This window comes from Manacus candei, unplaced genomic scaffold (genome assembly GCF_025592945.1).
Source record: "Manacus candei isolate 608988 ecotype Guabito, Panama unplaced genomic scaffold, ASM2559294v1 h1tg000037l, whole genome shotgun sequence".
In the NCBI taxonomy this organism is placed as follows: Eukaryota; Metazoa; Chordata; class Aves; order Passeriformes; family Pipridae; genus Manacus; species Manacus candei.
Window position 1 is genome coordinate 18007616 of NW_026138085.1, and position 21589 is coordinate 18029204.

Here is a 21589-nt window from a genome sequence, read left to right on the forward strand (position 1 = left end):
TGATGGACAAACTGAGCATTTACAGTGCTTATTTTTTCCTCTCCTCCTGTGTACAGTCCCTGGATGTGTCCTAATGCTTGATTTTAAAAAGGTTCTTATAGTATTAAGAATCCATCAGTTTGCAGAGGACCTTAATTTGGTGTTGCTTTCAAGGACTCCATCAGCAAGTATAATAAAGCCTGAAAGTTTACTATAATCTGTACTCCGAGATTGTATTCAAGGGTCTTTAATCTTTTGATCCTATAGGAAACAGATTCTAAGAACTAGCAGATGCACACAGAATTCATTGCCCATTCTTAATATTTCTTGTGCTTGGGAATACAAAGCATGACAGTCTAAAAATAGACATTTCTCATTCCTTTCATTACAAGAAAAACAATTGATTAAAACATTTGGAAAATCAGGAGAAAAAATTATTTTTGTGCTGGAATCAATCTTACTGGAAATACATCACTCTCTTCATGAATAACTGAACTTTAACTACCCAGTTGTCAGAGGAGTTAAATAAATCCTTTTGAAATAATGATGATATACAGTCTTGGGAACATTCTGGATTAAAAGTCTACAAATTAAAGGTAAAAAAATCAGTATATTGTCTCTACAGAGCTGCACATCCCTTCTTTGTGTCTCTCATGGAATCAAACAAGGTCTAAAGGGATTCTGTTGACTTCAACTTAAGATGGAGAGCTTAGTGCATAGGTGAACACTCAATTTTCTTTTAACTATTTTGAAGATGTTTTTAAAATCAGTACAAGCATTTGGAGAAAGCAAAGTCTCCAGGTTTTTGGATGTTCATTTGTTGTACAACATCTTTCAAGACCGCCTAGGCTGAAGTAGAACTGCTTGGCTGGTAGTTACACAAGTCTAGATCAATTTTGCTTGTCTTTCTAAATGCTTGGCTGTTAGGGATTTAATCCACAGGAACACTGACTTAGGAGCACATTGTTCACGTCTCTGTTTTTTACCATAACCATTTCTATTTCCTCCCCTTTGCAAGTGCCTTAATGCAATCTTCTGCCTAGTATTCAAGTATTACTATTCATTCCTTGCTGATGTGTGGCATGTGACTGTTTCCAGTTTATTCAATCTCTTTTATTGAGAAACACGTTTGCACTCGAGCTGATATCAATGAAGTGATTTCAGCAAATGCCTGAGCACCCAGAGCGGCCGATGGCAGGCGCGGACAGACCTCAGCCCTCGGCGCTGGGCAGCAGGAGCTGTCTGTGTGTGCTGCCGGAGCGGGGCGGGGGCAGAGCCAGCCCCCCTTGTGTCCGCACAGGCAGCCCCCAGCCAGCCTCTTCGGGCCCTTCTGACCACTAATGAATCCCAGAACAGAGACTGTGCTGTGCTATTCTATGTGTCTTAATAGAAGTCTATTTGCTATTTCTGTGAAACTAGAATAAATGTGTCCTTTTGCTCATTAATCCGTTATAGATTGACTGTGAGAGCAGAATGTCCAATGCATTTAGAAGACTTTCCTATGGATGCACATGCTTGCCCCTTGAAATTTGGAAGCTGTAAGTTTATTTTAAATTGAGGTTTCTCCCTTTTTAGGTCACTGTATTTTGCAACTGAGAAAACCTCAAGGTTTTAATCTTGTGTATTTTTCACGTTTGTCAGGGTTGTATTTTTATTCTTATATAGATATTTATATTTAATATACTGATATTTTATATTTAATATAATTTATGTGTCTTAAATGTCTTACAATGTCATGGCTGGACGTGCACAAAAAAGAAAATGACAGTGCTCTAAATATCTAGAAAAGTAGTTTGTCACATGGAAAATGTTGTTAGTTTCATAGTTGCTTTATTTTGCAAAGGCCCAAAATCAGTGTTAGAGAAAAGTAAAACACACCATGGATAACTGAATTGGTTTAGGTGAAAAGAGTTCCAATGCCATAGTCATGGTATGTTTAGAAAAAAATTCTTCATAGAATTATAAGATACTCATAATATACTCATGCAATATTTCTAGAAGTGAAAAATCTCAGAAATTTCCCAGTAGTCCTACGCTTGCAGCATATGTAACCCTAGGTCAAAGAAAATACTGGACAAAATGTAGTGCAATTGAAATCACTGTAATAAGAGACAAAGCTTTTGCTAAGTTGAGAATTTCTCCCAAAACTTCAATTTGAATAGTAACCCACCTGACACTTAACTAAACATAATATTTTTAAAAATTAAATATAGTTCCACCCTTCAATTTTTTAAGTAAAAAACCAACAAAATCAAAACCAACCAAAAAACAGAAACCAAAAGTGAAGAGGTGATTCACCCTACTTGGTTCAGCACAAACAAGGAAGTTAAAATGTATGGAAGATGTAATAGTGTACAAATGGTTTCCTCAATGGCTACTTTTTTCTCGCAGAAATGGGTGGCTTTGCTGCTAACGGGTACTTAGTGGTTTGATCAATTGTAGAAGTCAACAAACAGGGCACCCAGTTCATTCTTCACAGGTACCCGACAGGGTGATCATTTCCTTGGGCTGAGCAGCTCTGTGTTTACCAGGAGACAGGACTGATGGTTTGTCTTTAAAGAGCTGAGAGCCTCCTAGATAAGATTTGCAGAACAACGAGCTCACACAACCTTGGAGTATAACTGACAAGAAGAGTTTACTCCTTGAATGTAAAGTTTTCTTACAGCACTTCCAATAAATCTTTCCAAAGCTCCTGTGAAGCAGAAGGGGAGGGGGAAGCCTGACTCCAACTAACCAGCAAAGAGCTGCAGGGGGTTCCTGCCTGATGGCAGGAGATCTGTGCACCCCTGGGACATCAGAGTGGCTCAGGATAGAATGTCTTTTGTGGTGCACATTAGAGTGTCCCTGGAGCTGGGGGGGGGGAGACACGGCTAATCGTGCATAAAACAAACCTGCTAAGGACAAGTTTAACCATGAACAGTTCTGGAACAAATGTGAACCACTAGCCTGAATTTTACAGACTCAGTAAGACACCAGTCACCACACCTGTGCATCACTGAGCCACAGCCTGAACACCAGACCCTCCCCAGTATGAACATTTCCCATTCTTTGCCTCCATCGAGTTCTTTCTGGCTCAGTGTCCCAGATTAGTGTACTCTTGGTTCACAAAGTGCACGGCTTTCGAGATTACTGAGGATTTTGCCTCAATTAAATGACTAAGATTTGCAGAAATTATTAATGAGAAGGGATAGATAATACGGATTTGCATACACATCCAGAGTCACACCACAAGGTAAAAACAAGATAGCAGAGAGACGTGCAAGTGTATCTGCATATCTTTTGTATCTAAATTGATTTCTTTTTCATCCTCTAAAAAAATTATCATAATGTACAGAATTTTCTTAATTGAACAAAAAACATCAGTGATATTTCCGATGGAAAGACCATTTCTTACACTCCAGTCAGAAGTGGTAACTGACATCTGTCAGATATTACAGGCTTTTTTCATTACTTTTTTGTTTTGAACACTAACTGCCTATCATGGCAGCAGTTCAAATGGCGCCTAGAAAAACACCTAACTCCAAATGCTGGAAAGGACCATGAGACAAAATCAAGGAGCTTTCAGGGAAACTTTGCAGTCACCTGCTAAGTTCAGGCGAGCTCCTAATCTGGGATCCTCACAGGGAGGAGTTCCTTCTGTAACATGGTTTTACTGCAAACGCTGCATGAGAAATTCACTGTCCAAAAGAGTCCTTAAAGCTGGACCTCTCCCCTCCTTCTCAACAGATTATGTCATAACTATCAAGGTATAGAATATTTCTCTCAATATTTAGTTATTGACAGAAATATATCCTGTAGGACAAATGACTGGACCTAAGTAAGACATGAAAATGGGAGTCACTGTTATAGACAGAAAAAGAACAGTTCCTATATTTGATTGTCACTTTTAAAGTGATAATCGTATTCAAATACATTTGGGACATTTCTGTTCAACAACTAAAGCAATTAATTATAATCATCTTAATGGACTGGAAAATGTACCGAAAATGCATTTAATTGTCACTAAAGTCATGCTTTAAGTGCAGACTGCAATATCACACTTAGTATCTCCCCAAGGTAGTGTTTGCCTAGCTCCGTTTGTTTTGGATTAAATCGGGTAAGAGTTTTTTACATCCTCCATTCATCACTGGTTGGAGCTGGACTCCTAAAAGCCTCCTGCGGAAGGAGCTGCACGTCTCCTGTGGACTGTGCCCCTACTGCAGAGGCCGAGAAACGCTTGACCCAGCTCCAAGGCTAAAGTGATTTGCCAAAGAGCAGCTTAAGCTGGAGGTTATTCCAGTGTAAATTCAATGTGACAAACGCTGAAGAAAATCTGGAACAACGAAATGCCATATGTTGGCAAAACAAAATCAGAAAGGCAGATGCTCTCCTGAACTCTTACCACAAACTCCTGATTGTCAGTTTAAAACGATGGCCAGTCTGGCTCAGGGCAGTGACAGGAGCCAAAGGCTGTGCTGCTGTTCATCAGCGTGCCTTGGATGCTGAGGGTGGAATGGAGCACCCAGTCTGGCAGGTACAGGGCAGGGCAAGCTCCTTTCCAGCACTGCTGAGTATCCTCCCTTCCCTCAAATCCAACCCAGTGGTTCTCAGCAGCTCAGAAAACCAGTCCTCTCTCTTCCAAGCTACTCTCATACTCCAGACAAATGCTTGAAAATGGGTATTATTATTGCCACTCTTTCTTTATGTGACTAGATTAGCAAATCGATTCCTGTGTTTACTGTGGCCATTACTTTTAAAGTCAGAATTACTAAGGTGTAGATTTGCATTTACCATTGATTCCAAAAACGTATTCCAAATTATGTTACAGTGCTGGGGGAATCTGAAGTCTGAGGATAAAAGCACCCTTCGGCTTCAATAATGCAGAACCAAATGCCATGCAATTAATTTACCGGCGCACTCCCTCCAACACCACCTCTTCAATTACTGTTTTCTCTTACATTGATAAAATTGTTAGCTCACAAATGAGCCAGTGTCCCACCTGGCTTCTACCTGCCTGTGGTGTGTGCTAGTTTGATGTAGGTTCTGATCACACATTCAGTCCTATTCATGTCTTTGGATACTCTTAGGTGTCAAAATTACACAAGATGCCTTCATGTAGTCAGACTGCACAAAATGACAGAAGAATTTTACTATGGGACTAAGATTAAAAATATTTATATGTAGCTTGATTCTTGAAATAACATGAATAACAGTACAAATCCCCTCAATGGGACATGTAGATGCTACTGAATTATCTCTGTAACATACCAGACTGTTCGGGTTTGGAGAGTGCAGTGCTTTTCTTTCACTTTGTGCCAAACTCAAATAAATGTGAACTTGAGCGTGAGGACTTCTCAGAAATAACCAAAGTAGAAAATAAAAAATAGAGTCATTGTCATTTAAACTCACTCGAGCCTAGGCAGCCTCAGAAATGTCTGCCCAGGCTGTTTTCCAGCCCAGACAGACAGTGTGACAGGGGACAAGCAGACATGGAGAGCTGTAACCAGGCCTGTTGTTGGGACATCACTGAAGCCACTCTGGGAAGGATTTACTGTCTTACAGTGGCCCAGAAAACATCACACTAAGAAAAATTCAAAAGTCTGGGGCTCGTGTTTCTTGACAATAGTTAAAAATTAGAAAAAGGGGTTGGAGCCCTTGCTCATGAAATTCCACATCTCACTCTGGCATCTGGGACATTTACATAGGTAGCAATTATGGAAGAGAGAGAAATGTTTTCATGGCATTGAGAACCAAACTTAATCCAGCCCTACAGCAGATATTTAGCTAATCATCATACGGATAGACCTGTACAATCAGTTCTATTTCCCACTGATAAATTCCAGTAAGCTAGTTTTGGGTTTCTGCAGATAATTAAAGAGATTTTAATATTCAAACTACTGTGCAAAACATTGTTCTGATAGAGCCATAAGGCAGCAGAAGGTGCAAAGCTGAAATGCAATGTATTTTGTTTTAATTAGATGCTTACACCAGAGCAGAGGTTGTGTATGAATGGACACGGGAACCAGCCAGGTCAGTGGTGGTGGCTGAGGACGGCTCTCGATTGAACCAGTATGATCTGCTTGGACAAACTGTGGACTCTGGAATTGTGCAGTCCAGCACAGGTCTGTGAAAAAAGTTTTTTGGGGAAGGGTCATTTTTCATTGCCAAAACATAATTTAGAGCAGGACAAAAAAATACAAAGATGTAAGAGTAAGAGGTAAATTGCAATATATGAGCTTCAGATTAGGAAAACATGTCTCTGAAAAGACATGGGATTATTTTCCTACTTCAACTGGTGGTTAAAATATTTGAACAATTAAAAAGGTTCCTACAGCATCAGATCTAGCCAGAAAAAATAATAATTTACATTATAAAGAAGCGCTTCTCATATTCTTATCGTATTATCTGCTTACTATGTAAGCTTATAAAAATAGTATAACAATATGAATCCTCAAAGATCATATTCCTGGAGGCAGTGAAGTTGCTAGAAGCAAGTATATAGTTTCTCAAGGAGGTATTTAGAGAATGAAAAAACTATATCATCAAATTAAAAACCATCTGGAACATCCAAACAGGATTTAGCTTAATCCTGGCACCACCTTTAACTCCAGAACTCTTAATAAGATACAGAAATATAGCCAACATTTAAATATGGTGTACCTGTAACCTTGAAGCTGGCTAAAAACCTTTACTTCTTCACTTTGTAGTGTTTTCCAAGATGTGATTTTTTTAATTTATTTTCTAATAATTTGGAAGGGGCATGAAGATCTAAATGCAGTAAGAAACTGAGCACTGGGCATGACCAAGAGCTCTGCTGGCCATCCTGGCTGCTCATGGGCCAGAAGCAGCTCTGCATTAGAAGTGTTTGTATTGCTTGGAATGCACAACCTCGGGACTTGGAGAGAAGTGCAGTTACACCTGCAGAAACCAAACTTCCCAATGTGTAACTGCTAAAGTCAACCAACATTTCAGGGAAAGTGAGGCACTTTAGGGTGAACTGTAATTCATGTCTGAATTTTTTATTTAGCTTGCCAAAATATATTCATATGCTCTATTAAGCCAAGAAAATTTCTCCCAGACAAGTTTCTAGGTTACAGCTGGGAAGCTTCTGTTCAGTTGATATAATCAGAAAAGAAGTAAGTGGGCTGGCAGTAATAAGGACTTTGCCTAAGAACAGCACCAACACAACTGCTCCCACAGACACCGCTCCCGGTGCTGAGCACAGAGGGGTGCATCAGGCAGCCGAGAGGAAAAGGGGAAAACTCTTGGCCTGGCCACACCTAGAAATGTTGCCATTGACTTTTCTGGAGCTAATAATTCAGCCCAGCTGCCCTTCACTGAAAAGTCAACAGGATTTGAGGGAAACTGTGAGGATCCCTTTGCTCTTTCCTGAAGCTGCTCACTCAGAGAGCTGTGGGGCTGCCCTTTGCACTCCTGACCAGCTCTCTGCTTGCTCCATGCATTATAAGGGTGGCAGGATAATCAGAAAGGACTCACAAGCTTGGGAACATATCTAAAGCAAATAGAGATACCAGATATAGTTCAGGGTAATTGGATAGTAATGTGAGAAGCACTCCCTAAACTGTTAAGAAAGGCAGGTAAGAAATTTTCAAACAGAACTGAAGCAGGTGTAAAATTTCTTCATACATATCCATGAAGAAACAAAAAAGGTTTTGTTTTGCCCATGCTATTTGAAAGGTTTGAATTCCGCCTCCTTCTTCTGCCTGAAGAAACTCTTTCACATTCCAATCTATAAAGTTAGATACAGTATAGTTAATATATAAAATATGCTGAAATGAAAGTGCTGTTGTCTAGATGCTAAAAAACAGTACAAAGAACTAAATGCAATGGTTATCAAAACTAAAAATAATCCTGTTACAGAATCTTTTTGTACCAGACTGACAATTCTCTTTAGTTCCTACCTAATATGCATATACAGGTACGTATATGTGGAAGAAATATTTACTGCTTGCAAATTCAAGGTCTCAAAGAAAAATTATTCTTGATTTGCTTTGGAAAGGAAAATGCTTTGCCTTCTCCAAAATAATGGTGAGGATTAGAAGTGGTTAATAATTCCTTTTCTCCTTGTTGAGGTAGGTGGGCAGCCAGTCTCAGCAGAATCTTCCAGCCTGTCTTTGTCCTCTGCTCATCTCTGGTTTAAGAGATGAAGTACGATATGAAAATGATGAAATCCCTCCCTACTTTCAGAGTCGTGGATAATGACTCATCTTACAAAATGACAAAAGAAATTGAGGACAATCTTCATTTAAGAGTTCTCAGCACCTTCATTAGGCCAGAAAATGAAGCTCTTTTGCAGCTGATTCTGCGGATCATTAGAGGAATCTACATAATTTTGGGCAATTTTAAGATGATATTTATAGTTGTCTGGAATTCTAGATCCTTATTTTCCCAAAGATTTGGGTGTAGCTGGGTTATTCTAAACAACCTCAAAACTATTCAATGATTTGATGGCTCTATAAAGTCCTTTTTTTTTCCCTAATGTCTTCCTTGGCTAGTAGACCACCTTCTGTCCTTATTTCTGGATATATAAAAACATAACTACAAACACTGATTTTTTTAATGACAAGAGAATCTTGAAAGACTAAACCTTTTTTTATGGTATAGTCTATTCATCTATGCTGGCAATGGAATGTGCAGGTATTACAGGCTTAAAAGTAGTATTCAGTAAGTGAAACAATAATTATCATTGCTGCTGTTTTGCTTAAGCAGAGTCAACCATTTTTTATTTGTATGCAAAATTTCTGTCACTCTCCAGCTACTGATTCATATTGACTCAGAAATAGTTTAAAATTATCCTTTTTGTAAGCACCTTAACAAATGCTTAAAGGGCTCATCCAAGATTCTGTTTACATAGAATTATTCTACCACCTTGAAAACGTTTCTTTGCACTGAGAATCATCAGGATTTATACTCACAATGGTCTGGTTTTTCCTGATGTCCTGTAAATCTGCTGAAAGGATGTTGTTCTTAAGAGTTTTTTTACTGAGTTACATGGCATAAGTAGTAGATGATAAATATTTTGTTTAAATTAATGACAAGGAAAGCCTTACAGTGATAGAGAAAGTATTGTGATAGCTAGAACTCAGTCCCCACCTCAAACCTCATGTCTGACATGACACACAGTAATTTTAGGTGCTCACCTGATAAATTTGGTTTATTACAAATAGTTCACAGAACACTGAATAATATGTTTAATGGAACCTTACTGAATTGTCAGCTGTTGTCTTCTATGGACACAGGTTAGCTTATACTGCCTGCAAGATACTGTAGAACTAAGGGCTGTTTAAAAACTACAGCTACACAAGTACTGAGCACAGGCACAAACTCCTCCAGAGCTCTGAAAATATTCAAATAACTTAATATTCAAACCATTAAGTTAATATCGATGCAGGATGCAAGCAACGACTTTTATGCTTCATATTGTATAATACATATAACTCCATGGAATAAATAAAATGATAAACAGATTTATCTGCACAACACAGTTATTTGTAGAAGACATGGGGAATTACAAAAAAGCTAAAAAGAAATACCTTTCTTTCTCACTTCCTTGGATAAGAAAAGATAAGAGAATAGAAGATTCATACTTGTGAAAGCCTGGCAATCAGAAACTGTGAATACAGGCAATATTTGCTCAAGAGCTGTTTGAAACTTTAGCTTGTTGGGAATTTTAGGGCTGTATTACAGCACTTTCAAAATAGAATTACAGAGGAATTGCTGGGAAGCTAGAGAGTGATAACCAGCTGCCATGAATGTGGCCATGCTTTCAGTTAAAGAAAGCCACCAAATATGGCAAGCTAAAGATGCAGTATATAACTGGAGAGCTTTAATGACCTGCAGTCATTACAATCAATCTCATCAAAGATCTCCTCTCTTCTGAGGAATGACTGAGGGCCACTGGTACTTTGGAGGCTTAAGAGGATGGTTTTGCCCTCGAACTGGACTGTGAGGCCTTATTCTGGGGCTCTGCTTTGCTAATTCAGTCCTCATGGCATTACCTTTAGCTGACTTCCAGCTCCGACCTGCTGCAGTGCTTAACAGATGAGAGTAATCCCTGGCTTTTTAATTGCCTTTATGCTTTGGATCTTGTTCTCATTTTCCAGAGGTTAAAAATACTTTGATAATTTAAGCAGCTAAATAAAGCTCCAGAGTACAGTGGGGTGTTCGCTCTGTATTCTTCACTTGCCATCTCCAATCACTGAATTAACTCTGACATACCATTGTGCACATTCTATATCTGATTGCATTAAAATAGCTTCCCACAGCATATTTGAGTCGATAAAATTAAATTATTAGCTCTTCTAGCCAAGACTGACACCTTTCATAAGATCATAATCTCAGGGACAGAGAAGAAGGTTGTTTCAGTGAAAGTTAAAGACAGGTGAGCAAAATTCAAGTAATAATGCCCACTATACTACTTCTGTCACTCCTATTTTTGAAAAAAAAAATTCATTGTTTATGCTTTGCTTTACCTCTCAATTTAAAATTTATTCCCTTTTCCCCCTTTGCTACTGTGTTTTATATTGAAACATAGCAGGAGTATTGTCACATCTTATAAATAAGCTTTCCTTGGGGTTATAAGTTGAGCAAGATTGTTCAAATGAATGTTCTTCTAGACCCTGCATTAAAGCAATGGGCATTTGACATGCTCGGTGCATAAGCACTCAATGTCTAGACATAGTTTTTCAATCACAGTTTAAGCTTTTCCTGTACAAGAGCTTTCTCTTTCCAGCTGCCTACATTTTAAAATAGAACTACAGTAATTTCATGTCATCTCTAATCTAGACAGAAGTTTCCATTCAGTTACATGTCTACTTGTTTCATTCCTAAGATAATGTTTATTGCATAATAAGACTCAATCACAACAATATGTTTTTCAATCTTTTTGAAAATATATTGTTTTTCCAAACCCATTTTCAGTTATGTAAATAATGATCAGAAAATGAGCAGTATTTGCTCTGCTCTGGCAAGAAAGGTTCATAGAATTACATATATTGATATATTACAATATTAATCTGTAGTTGATATTATTAAATGTATTAATAAAATATATTCATTCATCTATATATATATATATAAATACCATTCCTTTCCACTGCAATTAGAATACCCTGCTCCTATATTTTTGTAGCACCCAAAGCACTAGTGCTAATGAATAGATTCTGTGTTATTCTTGCATTAGTCATTTACTTCAGGAGAGAATAATCATTTACTGAAGTACTAAATTAGCAGAACAGGGACATTCCATCTTCATAGCACATAAAGCACCCACAGTGGTAATGCAGACACAGTTGCATCATCTTAAGGCTGGCCCCACTGAAACACTTTTGGGAGCCTGTCTTGATTTAGTCTTCAGATGATGTTTACATGGGTTTTCCATCTTCTAATGGAACAAGACCTTTCACAAGAGCTCTGAGCAGCCACCAGTTAATGCAGACATTCATTCACTACTCAGCAGAGATGAAAATATGTAAATGTAATTAGCATTTCCCAGAACTGTCTAGTTTTGTATTATTAGTGGAACTTCAGAACCAGGTTTACTAAATGTTTTCTTCAGAGCTGACCCAGTTTGATCTGAGGACTTTTTTTATAAAAGGGATGAATATAATGAAAAATTACTTCCTATAAAGCTCTCTCATTTGTATATTTATAAAAACTTTAATGTCCCTGTTTTTCTTGATTTTAGGAGAATATGTTGTTATGACTACACATTTTCATTTGAAGAGGAAGATTGGCTATTTTGTCATCCAGACTTACCTGCCATGCATCATGACAGTGATTCTGTCACAGGTGTCCTTCTGGCTTAACAGAGAATCTGTTCCAGCAAGAACAGTGTTTGGTAAGCAAGACCCATAAACTGCCTGGCAATCATGAGGCAAATAGATTTAAGAAGTTTTATGGTAAAACTTCTTAACTTCTCGTGTAATATGATGTTGGAGAACAGCATGAGCTTGGCCACAGTGCAGTACACAGGAGTTAAGATGTTCCATTGCAAGGATGTACATCCAAACCTTTAAAACTGATTGTAAGAAGAGACTTGAAAATACCTCAAGCAGTTTATTACTGCTTCAATTTTCCAAAACAACCAGAATATGAATAAAACATTTCTGACAATGGCAGTGACATTCATGAGGGGATTATCAGAAAGGCTTTAATCCATGGGTATTGGTCATTTGACATCCTTAGGACCATTGAAAATTTTTATCTTAAAATTTTTTTTTCATAATCCCTTTTGCAGGCTGCTGCTAAAGATCTCCTGTTGAGATCAGCAACAATTTATTGTGCTTATAGTAGTAAATAGATGCACTCAACAAATACAGTGAGAAAGCAATCTAAAGGACTCTCAGTGTATACAGCTGGTCCCTAGAGTTTAACCACTGCTTGCAAATGCTTATCTTAAATTAGAAACAAATAACTTGCATATTCTTTGGAGAGATTAATCCATGTCAAGTACATATTAAATGAGAAAAAAAAAATCAAAAAAAACCCCAACCAACCAACCAACCAAAAAAACCCCAAAACACCAAAGCAAACAGGTGTAACAAATCTTTATTTAGGAAAACTAGAACCTGAGATTTCAGCTATGTGACCTAATCTTTTTGGTGATATTCAGATGGGACAGCTGAACACCTTTGGCAGGAGGAGGTGGAAGAACACACAGCCAAACTGGCTTTTACACTTGTTTCCCTGCCTCAGGGCATTGCAGGCCAGGATGCTTTGGGCTTTGCCCAAGAGAATCTCCCCATTTCCCCAGAGACTCACTGCTGAGAAATGCAGAGCTATTTTACTGACCTTTCCTGGCACTCTTCACAGCTGTGCTTTAGCTTCCCAATGCCTCTGGAAATCAGTCACAACTTGCATAGCCTTAGACCTCATGAACCAAGCAGAGGCTTTCTGTTGACACAGACATGTGCATTTACAGGACGATGGTTTAGACTACAGCATATTAAATTTGATTTACATAATATTGTTTAGATTAGCAACTAAAATCAGTTCTGAAGTTTTAGTATCAGCTTCACTGAGAACTGCTCTAGTAGGGACTTTTATGGGTCTCTGTAGTCAAAGCTATTGAAATTGTAACTATTTCACCTTTTTTTGCACATACCATTTAAAAAGAACTGTCTGATCATCAGTTTGAAATGCTTCATTGTCACTAGATGGAGAACAGAATTTCCTAGTCTCAATGAGTAATATATAATACTGCAGAGTGCTCAAAGTGTCATCTTCACAGACTCAAGAACCCACACATTTCTCAGTTTTCCTTTTAGAAGACAGTTATTTAGTAAATAGTCTTATGTTAGCTCCATTGCTATGTATCAAGAGAGCTTTTTCATTTCATGATGGCAGTGAAACAGTCTCAGAACATGTTGCATGAATACATACACATACAGAAGCACAACTTTCATCTTTTAAGTCCACTTAGTACCGCAGATAATAAAAGTTACAAATCCTGTTTTGCTACTGTGTAAGAGAAACATAAGCTCACTCGTAATGAGTCAAAGACAAATTTATCTCTCAGGGAAGAGGAATTGCTTCCTCATTAGGCACTAATAATTCAAGCCCTTCACACTCCCATGTAAATACGTTGTTCATTATCTGGCCTATTTTAACCACTGCTCATTTTCACTGGCAGTGCAGCGAAGATGAACTCACCAGACACATTCAATCCATGACAGTGCAGTTGTCAAGGTAACTTGTGGACATGTGATTTGATGTAAAGGCCTGACGTGCACTTGGAGATTCATTTTTTAAGCAGCTGCAGGCAGAGTGAGTTCAGTACAGTCCTGGTTCTCTCTCAGGTAAGGGGCAAGATTTAGCAATGAGAAGCTCTGATATCAGAAATGCAAATTACACTGTCATTGTTCCTACGTAAAATGTTTGCTGTTTTCTGGGCACCAGTGAATAAAGGGACAGAAATCTGTAAAACCATCAATTCAAGTAAATGTAATAACACATAAATCTTAGTGCCCTTTGAGTATACCTTTGAAGGAGCTTACACCAAATAATCAGAATGAAAGGAGGAGTATTTGTTTTCTCAGTATCTTGGAACTGTTGCAAGAAAGAACTAAAGATGTTAAATTGTTACACCCATAGGACACTTTGCAGGGCACGAGTAAAGAACAGTGACTCTGAATCTTCAAATACCAGGAAGTGTAAAGTAGTATCTATTCCACAACCCATGATATTATTTCCATTGCAACTTTAAAAATAATATTCCATTACAACAATGTAAAGGATAAAGGTATAAAAAATGTTTTGAAGATCCTGCAACTTCCACAGAACTTGAAATCTGCTATCCTCAATTAGCAACTGAACCCAGATGGGGAAGTTTATAAGAATCAGAGGCGTAGAAAAGGCTTTTCCATCTATGAGAAATGAAGGACAAAATCCAGCTGCTGGCCCTAAAGCCCCGTTTGCTTTGCAGGAGTGACCACCGTGCTGACCATGACCACGCTGAGCATCAGCGCCAGGAACTCGCTGCCCAAGGTGGCCTATGCCACGGCCATGGACTGGTTCATCGCCGTCTGCTACGCCTTCGTCTTCTCGGCGCTCATCGAGTTCGCCACCGTCAACTACTTCACCAAGAGGGGCTACGCCTGGGACGGCAAGAGCGTCGTCCCCGAGAAGGTAACGCCACTTACCCAGCCCAACAGGGCACACGGGCCCTGCCTGGGCACAGAGGGCAAGGGGCTTTAGCCCATGAGAAATTCTTATTACTTAAGATAGAAAGTCATTATTCCAAAAGCATTTCCTCTTGTGCTCACACGCAGCGTTTCTACACAAGAATTACCTAGACATTGAGCATCTAAATACTACTTCTGCCATACCGGCTGACACCTCATGCTGTCAATAATGAAATATTCCACTGAGGTTTTGACTTGTGCAACTCAGCGGAAAAGAAAAGATGAATGTGTATTATTTAAGGGAAGGCAATGATTTTTTTTCTGTTTAAACAAGAGAAAATGTGGGTAATATAGTATAAATATACTATATGTTATATATATATATATATACTATATGTTAGTATAATATACTAATAATACAGTATAAATGTAGGCAAAAAATTCTGTGGCTGTGGTATTTGACAATTCCCATGGTACAGTGCTCCCAAACATGAATTTCAGGAGGGCTGTTCTGTCATTAGGACCAAATAAATCACCACAGGGTTTTTTTCTTCCTTTCCTGGTCTATAGGAAAAATTGATTTGTTTAGGGGGAGGCATTGACAGCTGTGTTGGGGTGTGCAATCCTGTACCTCCCTGAAAGCACTAGAGAAACATCTCACTGATTCCCTTTGGTTTTGGTCTGGGATCAGACCTGGTCTGTTAACCACAGATGCATCGAGAACTTGTTGAGGAACATTTAGGGAATCAAAGATAAGTTTCCCATCTTCTATGAGTTGCCATGTCAGCTGCTTCTGAGTAAACTCATTTGGTTGGTTTTTTTAACTTGCCGAATTGGCTATCCTGAACATTCATAAACTAGATAATCAGCAGAATAAATATTTGGAGGAGCAGATATAAGTCATCAGTCATCAGTGTGCAAAGATATGTTTTTAATTCAGGAATATATTCATATATATATATGTATGCGTTTTTAGTTGCATAAGTCAGTGAAATAAACAGAAATTATACTGGGACAGTTATACAATGTGAACTAATACAAAAATATTGTAGAACAAATGAATGAAGTAGGAAAACAAAATAATGAGCTGCACAACTGCTGGTGAATATTAAGTTTTCAGTTACTGATGATACTTTCATTGAAAATAATTTTTTGATTCTTTGCTCTGTCTTCCTGACATTTTTTATAAAAAATGAACTGTATTAATAGAACTTAATCCTTAAATATTAAATATTGCCTTGCTAATATATGCTCCCTTGTAACATAGTTAGATAATCAGTCATTTCATTTGTTTCAAAGAAAATTACATTTTCAAAAAAATCCCACACCAATAACCACTGTTTAAGATATTGGAAGATTTATTGCTTTGCACTCCTGAGTAGGTAAGGGGGTTTCTGTCTGTTGAAGCCAGCTGAGATGTCCTGGTGCTGATGGTGTGCCCTGCCTGCAGCCCTGAGGGAAGGTGGGTGAGGCAGGAGCCCTGTGAGTGGAGTGTCACAGCTTAATCAAATTCAGAGCTCCAATTAGCTGGCATATTGCTTTTTCAGGAAGTTGAATTTTAGATAAAATACTAAGACCCAGACTGGTTCAGGGTTTTCTGTGGCTCAGATTTCAGGTGACATTTTAATCCATAGAAGGGGTTTCCTCTGAGGCTCCTGTGAAGCAGCTCTTTGCCTGCTGCATTTATTGCTGCTCATCAGAATATCCGACTGAGGAGCAAAGCGGGCTGGCTTCGTGCTCAGCGAGCCTGGTAGCAGCCTGCCCACTTGGGAGATAAAAATGGACAGACAACTACGTTAAAAAAAAAAAGCCTTCTCACATTGCCTTTTTTATTCTCTGAGTATTTTTTTCAACCTGTTTGTTCCTCCTATTCAACAGAAATATTCTAAGAAAATTTGAACCTTTTTCTTACCCTCCAGCTAAGAATTTTATTGCCATCAAATAAAGAACATCTCCATCAGAATCATTAGGTGAATCCCTTTCCTTACTGAGTAGCAGAAATTTCACATTTGAGCCTTCTCCTCCTCCCCGGGTGGGGCTCCAAGCCATGCTTTGCTGGGCCTGGATGCTTTGGCAGCTTCTCTTCGTGCTCCCAAGCATCCCACAGGAGCCTGGCTGCTCCCTGAAACCTTCACCTCTTGAACAAGAATGTTTTATCAAAACTCTGCTACTGGGAGTCCCCCTCCATGGGACAACTGCTTCCTGAAAACAGGGAATTCTATTTGCTGTATGGTGAAATGACAAAATAGATCCCATTCTGCTGATATGTTCTCTTTAATCATATTTATTCCCCCCTTCTAAGAGGATACAATGGATAACATTTGCCTATTCTTTTTGTGGCAAATACTGTCTAAAGATTTTTAAGCTCTAGGGATTTTTTTTGTTATCTGTGTTTTGTTGTTTGTTTGTTCGTTTGTTTTCTCCTAATGGAAGGAACCTGGAGCAAAGTGATACTTTTCTTTACACCTCCTTAACAACCCACTACATCTCTCTTCTGTGTTTCTCCTTGGGCAGTGGCTGGAGGAAAGGTTTGGTCTGTTTGCAGCTGGGACAGTTGAATGCCACTGGTATACCCAGAGGGCAAAATTCAATTTTTTTCCTACAACTCGATCCCAGAAGTAGAATACTAGAAAACATAAGGATTCAAGGGAAAATAGATTCAAATAAGTGCAATAAATTCTTCTCCACTAAAAGATATTCAATACATTCTTGCTTTAGCAATATAAGTGGCTGGATGCAAAAATCATATAGTCATTTAAGTCCTTGTATATGGAATGGCATTTCAGCCACTATGATCCAACTGTAACACTCAAACAAGAACATGAAGTTCCCAATCCATAATGCATGTGTCTTCGGTGGAAACCATTAGTGAGTAGAATACTGGCAGCTTTGCATTTTGTTAAATAATCCTCTCTTTAGTGCATGGTTACATGATAATTTATTGTGTATTTTTATGTATGAATTGTGTCAGCACTCATCTCATTATTTCTCTTAATATTGGAAAGCTACATTAAGAATTTTTGTGTTTTGTAAAGTTTTGTTCTGGTCGAGAAGCACAGTTGATTAGGGAAATATTGAACTATGAGTGGTGTGTCACTGCTAATTACCATTAAAGCTATCAGTTCTCGTTAAAGTTTATCCATGATCTAATTTGGTTTAACTAACACACATAACACAAATGGATGATTTTGTCTTTGTTGTCACCTAAATATTTTGCATGAGTCATATATCCAGAGCTAACTTTTCTCTTACAGCTTATTACATTTTGTGGCATGAATTGGATTAATTGCAAAATGTTATAGTGCTTTTTCATAATTGTATCTGTTGAGAAGATAGCGAGAATAAAACACGTTCTTCTTTTTTCAGCCAAAGAAAGTGAAGGATCCTCTCATTAAGAAAAACAACACATACACAGCTGCAGCTACGAGCTACACCCCTAACATTGCAAGGGACCCTGGGCTGGCAACCATTGCTAAAAGTGCAACCATTGAGCCCAAAGAAGTTAAGCCAGAAACAAAACCTGCAGAACCCAAGAAAACTTTTAACAGCGTCAGTAAAATTGACCGACTCTCACGAATAGCCTTCCCACTGCTTTTTGGAATCTTTAACTTAGTCTACTGGGCTACCTATTTAAACAGGGAGCCCCAGCTAAAGGTTCAAACTCCACATCAATAACCTCATTTATTGCTATAGTTCTGTTTTGTCTTTTGCTCGGGGAGTTGCTTCCCTTTTTCACATACAGTAATTCCCATTTGCTTCATTGCCTCTGTCTTTAAGAAAATAAAGGTTTCTTTATTTAGCAAAAAGTAAAAATATATCTATATATTTAAAAAAACTGTGTGTGAGGGAGAGAACAATATAAGTTATATACTTTGGAAAAGTAATTCTGAAAATGGAAAAGAGTGAGCTGTAGTGTAATGGGAGGGGAGGGGGGCAGAAGGAAACCATTTGTTGCCAGCTTAGTACTGAATGTCCCCAAAAGGAATTGTATAGGTATGGGAAAAAGATATTTTTATTCAGAGGATTGTAGGGAGGGGGGAAATATTCTTTATGACATTCCTGATGCACATACTAGACTGTACCATTTATTCAACCACTGTTTATAATCTTTTCAAGGTTGTAAAACTTTCCATTTGCTGAATCCCATAAGATGTTATTTTCCTAATCCTTTTTCTCTTCTGTGTTGCAACCTACCTGACTTATAATATTAAATGGTCTTTAATGAGAAAGGAAATCTACTCCCTCTGGGTACAGTTTGTCCCCTGTACAGCACATGAGATCCAATGGTAACAAAGGCTTTCATCTGCTCTCAGTGCAGTCTCGTTCCAAGCATTAAGTTGTCACTAGACTAGATTTAAAACCAGTTGCACACCCGAGTGCAGATCCAAACTCCCTCTATCACCTGCGTAATCCAAACAATTCCTGGATGCTTTAAAGATAGCTTTTACTCATCATTATATTTTAGAGAGTTTTAAAAAAACAAGCAACAAAACAACAATTTTTGCAAGCTCTAGATATGTTGAATGTATTCTTTTATAAAATGATACATTAAAAGAAGCTTTAGACTGAGATTTATGAATAGCAGAAAGATAAAATATAGTATTTAAATAATATCTGTAAATATGCAGCATGAGATTGTACATTTTTTACTTTTTTAAAGTTGTGTTCTTAAAACATTGTGTACGATTCACCTCCTAGCTCTTAATATGTTGTTAAATGCTCAATAAAACATATTTAGAGCCTGAATTAGAGGAAAAAATAAATCAGTGGTACTGGAAAGCCTAAAAAAATTAATAAGCAGAAAGTGCTTGGAATTAATTCCATTTGTAAAGTGGTTAAGTGTACAGTAGCTTGCAATTTGACAATGTCATCCAACATATACTATTAGATTAACGACTGGTCTGCTCAGGTCATGCATAAACACTAAAGTATGAGATTATATTTGGTAGGTAAAATGGTGAAATATTTGTGAAGACAGAAGTTCATCTGTATATTACTGCTATATTTGCTGAAACATAACTGTTACAATAAGAGATGTAATATATGTAGCATTAAATACAAAGAAAGCATACATAAAAGAATGTACAGGAAAATAGATTTTATTGAGTAAACTTACTACATTTCATTTTTACTGTAGCAATATATTTGTAGGAACAATATGTAAGGGCTTCAAATACAAGATGTCCATTTTGCAGGTATTGTGCTCCCTTTAAAACAATTCTAGTCAGAATCATTACTGCTGATTCTTAGAAATCAAATTTCAGAAAAAGATTTTTCAAAAAGATGGGAAGAATGGTGGATATTTTCAAGAAGCATCAATTAAGAAAGTGTAATACATGGTATTAAATGGATTTTGAAACAGTGCTACATGAGCCTCCAGAGAAACAGCTACTGAGAGTCAAGTTTCACAATCAGTTTTCTAAACTCATTCTCAATAAATCAAAAAGTTGACATCCTCTGTCCACAAAAGGAAACAATTAATGTTTTATTTAGAGAAGTTGTTTTTTTTTAATAATGCTTCATTGTCTAACATTTAGTCCTGTCTAAACTTGATAAGTTATATGATTGCAGCTTATTAAAAGGGGATGTTTCATCTCTGGTATCATGTGTAGATATATGTATAGAAAAAAATAAACTATGGCTCTTTAACTTCTGTGTACTTGTTTATCTTGTTATTTTTGGCGTTAAACTAGTGTGTTCATTTAGGGCATTTTATCTTTCCAGCAATTCATAGCTACCTTTTGGTCTGCATTTTGCACATTAGATGTGAATATTACTTACCTAGTCTGCTTTTTGCTATGCAATGATTGCATTATATCACCTCTTAGTTAGTCTATGCCAATAGTATTATACTGTATAAACTTGACTGCACAGTTTATCAAAGACAAGGTATTCTCTATGTAGCTTTTTTACAATGCTTTGCTAAACCATGTAATAATAGTAAGTCTTCCTTGAAAATAATGATACACTCTTATAGAGGACAGCTTCTGTTTACTCCTAAGATAATTTTAAAAAGAAGACATTGAATGTTTATTGCACCTCAGTGCAGTGATGTGGCAATAAAACCTAAATCTAATAGAGGTTGTTTATGGCAGAAGCATGTATTGCTTTACAGAGTTTAGCAAAAGCTCTTTATTTTATGTCAGACTGTAATTCTATTATAATAATAAAGCTAAAAATGTTCAATAATGAAAGTGAATGTTTTACTTTGGTTTTCTTTAGTTCCCGCTTTTTTATGATGCATTGCTTGATTAACTGCTATTAATTCAAAAACTTAGGTTCTGTGGATTTGGTAATGAATGCAGTTTTAATAGATGTGATTTTTCTGTCCAGTGTTTCCCAGGGACAAATGTTTCCCAGGAATGTTTCCCAAATTTGATTTGACATTCAGAAAACACAGTTTAGTCTGTACAATATATAACCAGTAAAGCAGATGAACAATTGTACCACAACATGAAATACGATATAGGGTAGGAACAAAATACAATACATTTCCTCCCAGATAAAATAGCAGATAAAACAGAACTTGAGAGGAAAAGTATGGGTATTTGTTAGAGATCTGTTTAAATAAATACACAGGTCTAAGAAAGACTGTTAGAAAAGAACCTCAAGCTGTACAAAGTTAATATTTCACTGAGTAAGTTGTAGGGATAGCGTTCCAACAAGCAAATATATATATATATGTCTGGCTTGAAAATTTTAATTCTCAATTCTTTGTTCTTTCCCACATCGAAAAAGAGAGAGAGGAAAAGTCACTCCAGTGTATTCAGTGCTCAGATTTTCTTGAAAAAGATCCTGGAAAGCAAGGCTTGTGCTTTTATGTAGGGAGAAACAAGAAATTGCAGCCATACAGCTTTAGAGTACCCAAAAGGCTGGCATAATTGTGTATTTGTATATAACAATATTCACAGGGTTCTTAAACATGAGTCCTACAGAAGGATTCTTCAAAATGGAAGGAAAGAATGGAAGCACTCAGATTCTATTAA

At 37.5% G+C, this 21589-nt stretch overlaps 1 protein-coding gene across 1 annotated transcript in view; it reads left to right on the forward strand.

Moving 5' to 3' along the window:
* Nucleotides 1–20797, forward strand: part of GABRA1 (gamma-aminobutyric acid type A receptor subunit alpha1) — a 41816-nt gene extending 21019 nt beyond the window's left edge. The window contains exons 6-10 of the mRNA XM_051794141.1: nucleotides 1435–1517; nucleotides 5937–6080; nucleotides 11666–11818; nucleotides 14405–14607; nucleotides 17970–20797. Of these exons, the coding sequence (XP_051650101.1) occupies nucleotides 1435–1517; nucleotides 5937–6080; nucleotides 11666–11818; nucleotides 14405–14607; nucleotides 17970–18278 (892 nt within the window). The 3' untranslated portion in view covers nucleotides 18279–20797. The remainder of the gene's footprint in view (nucleotides 1–1434; nucleotides 1518–5936; nucleotides 6081–11665; nucleotides 11819–14404; nucleotides 14608–17969) is intronic.
* Nucleotides 20798–21589: the final 792 nt, after the last annotated feature.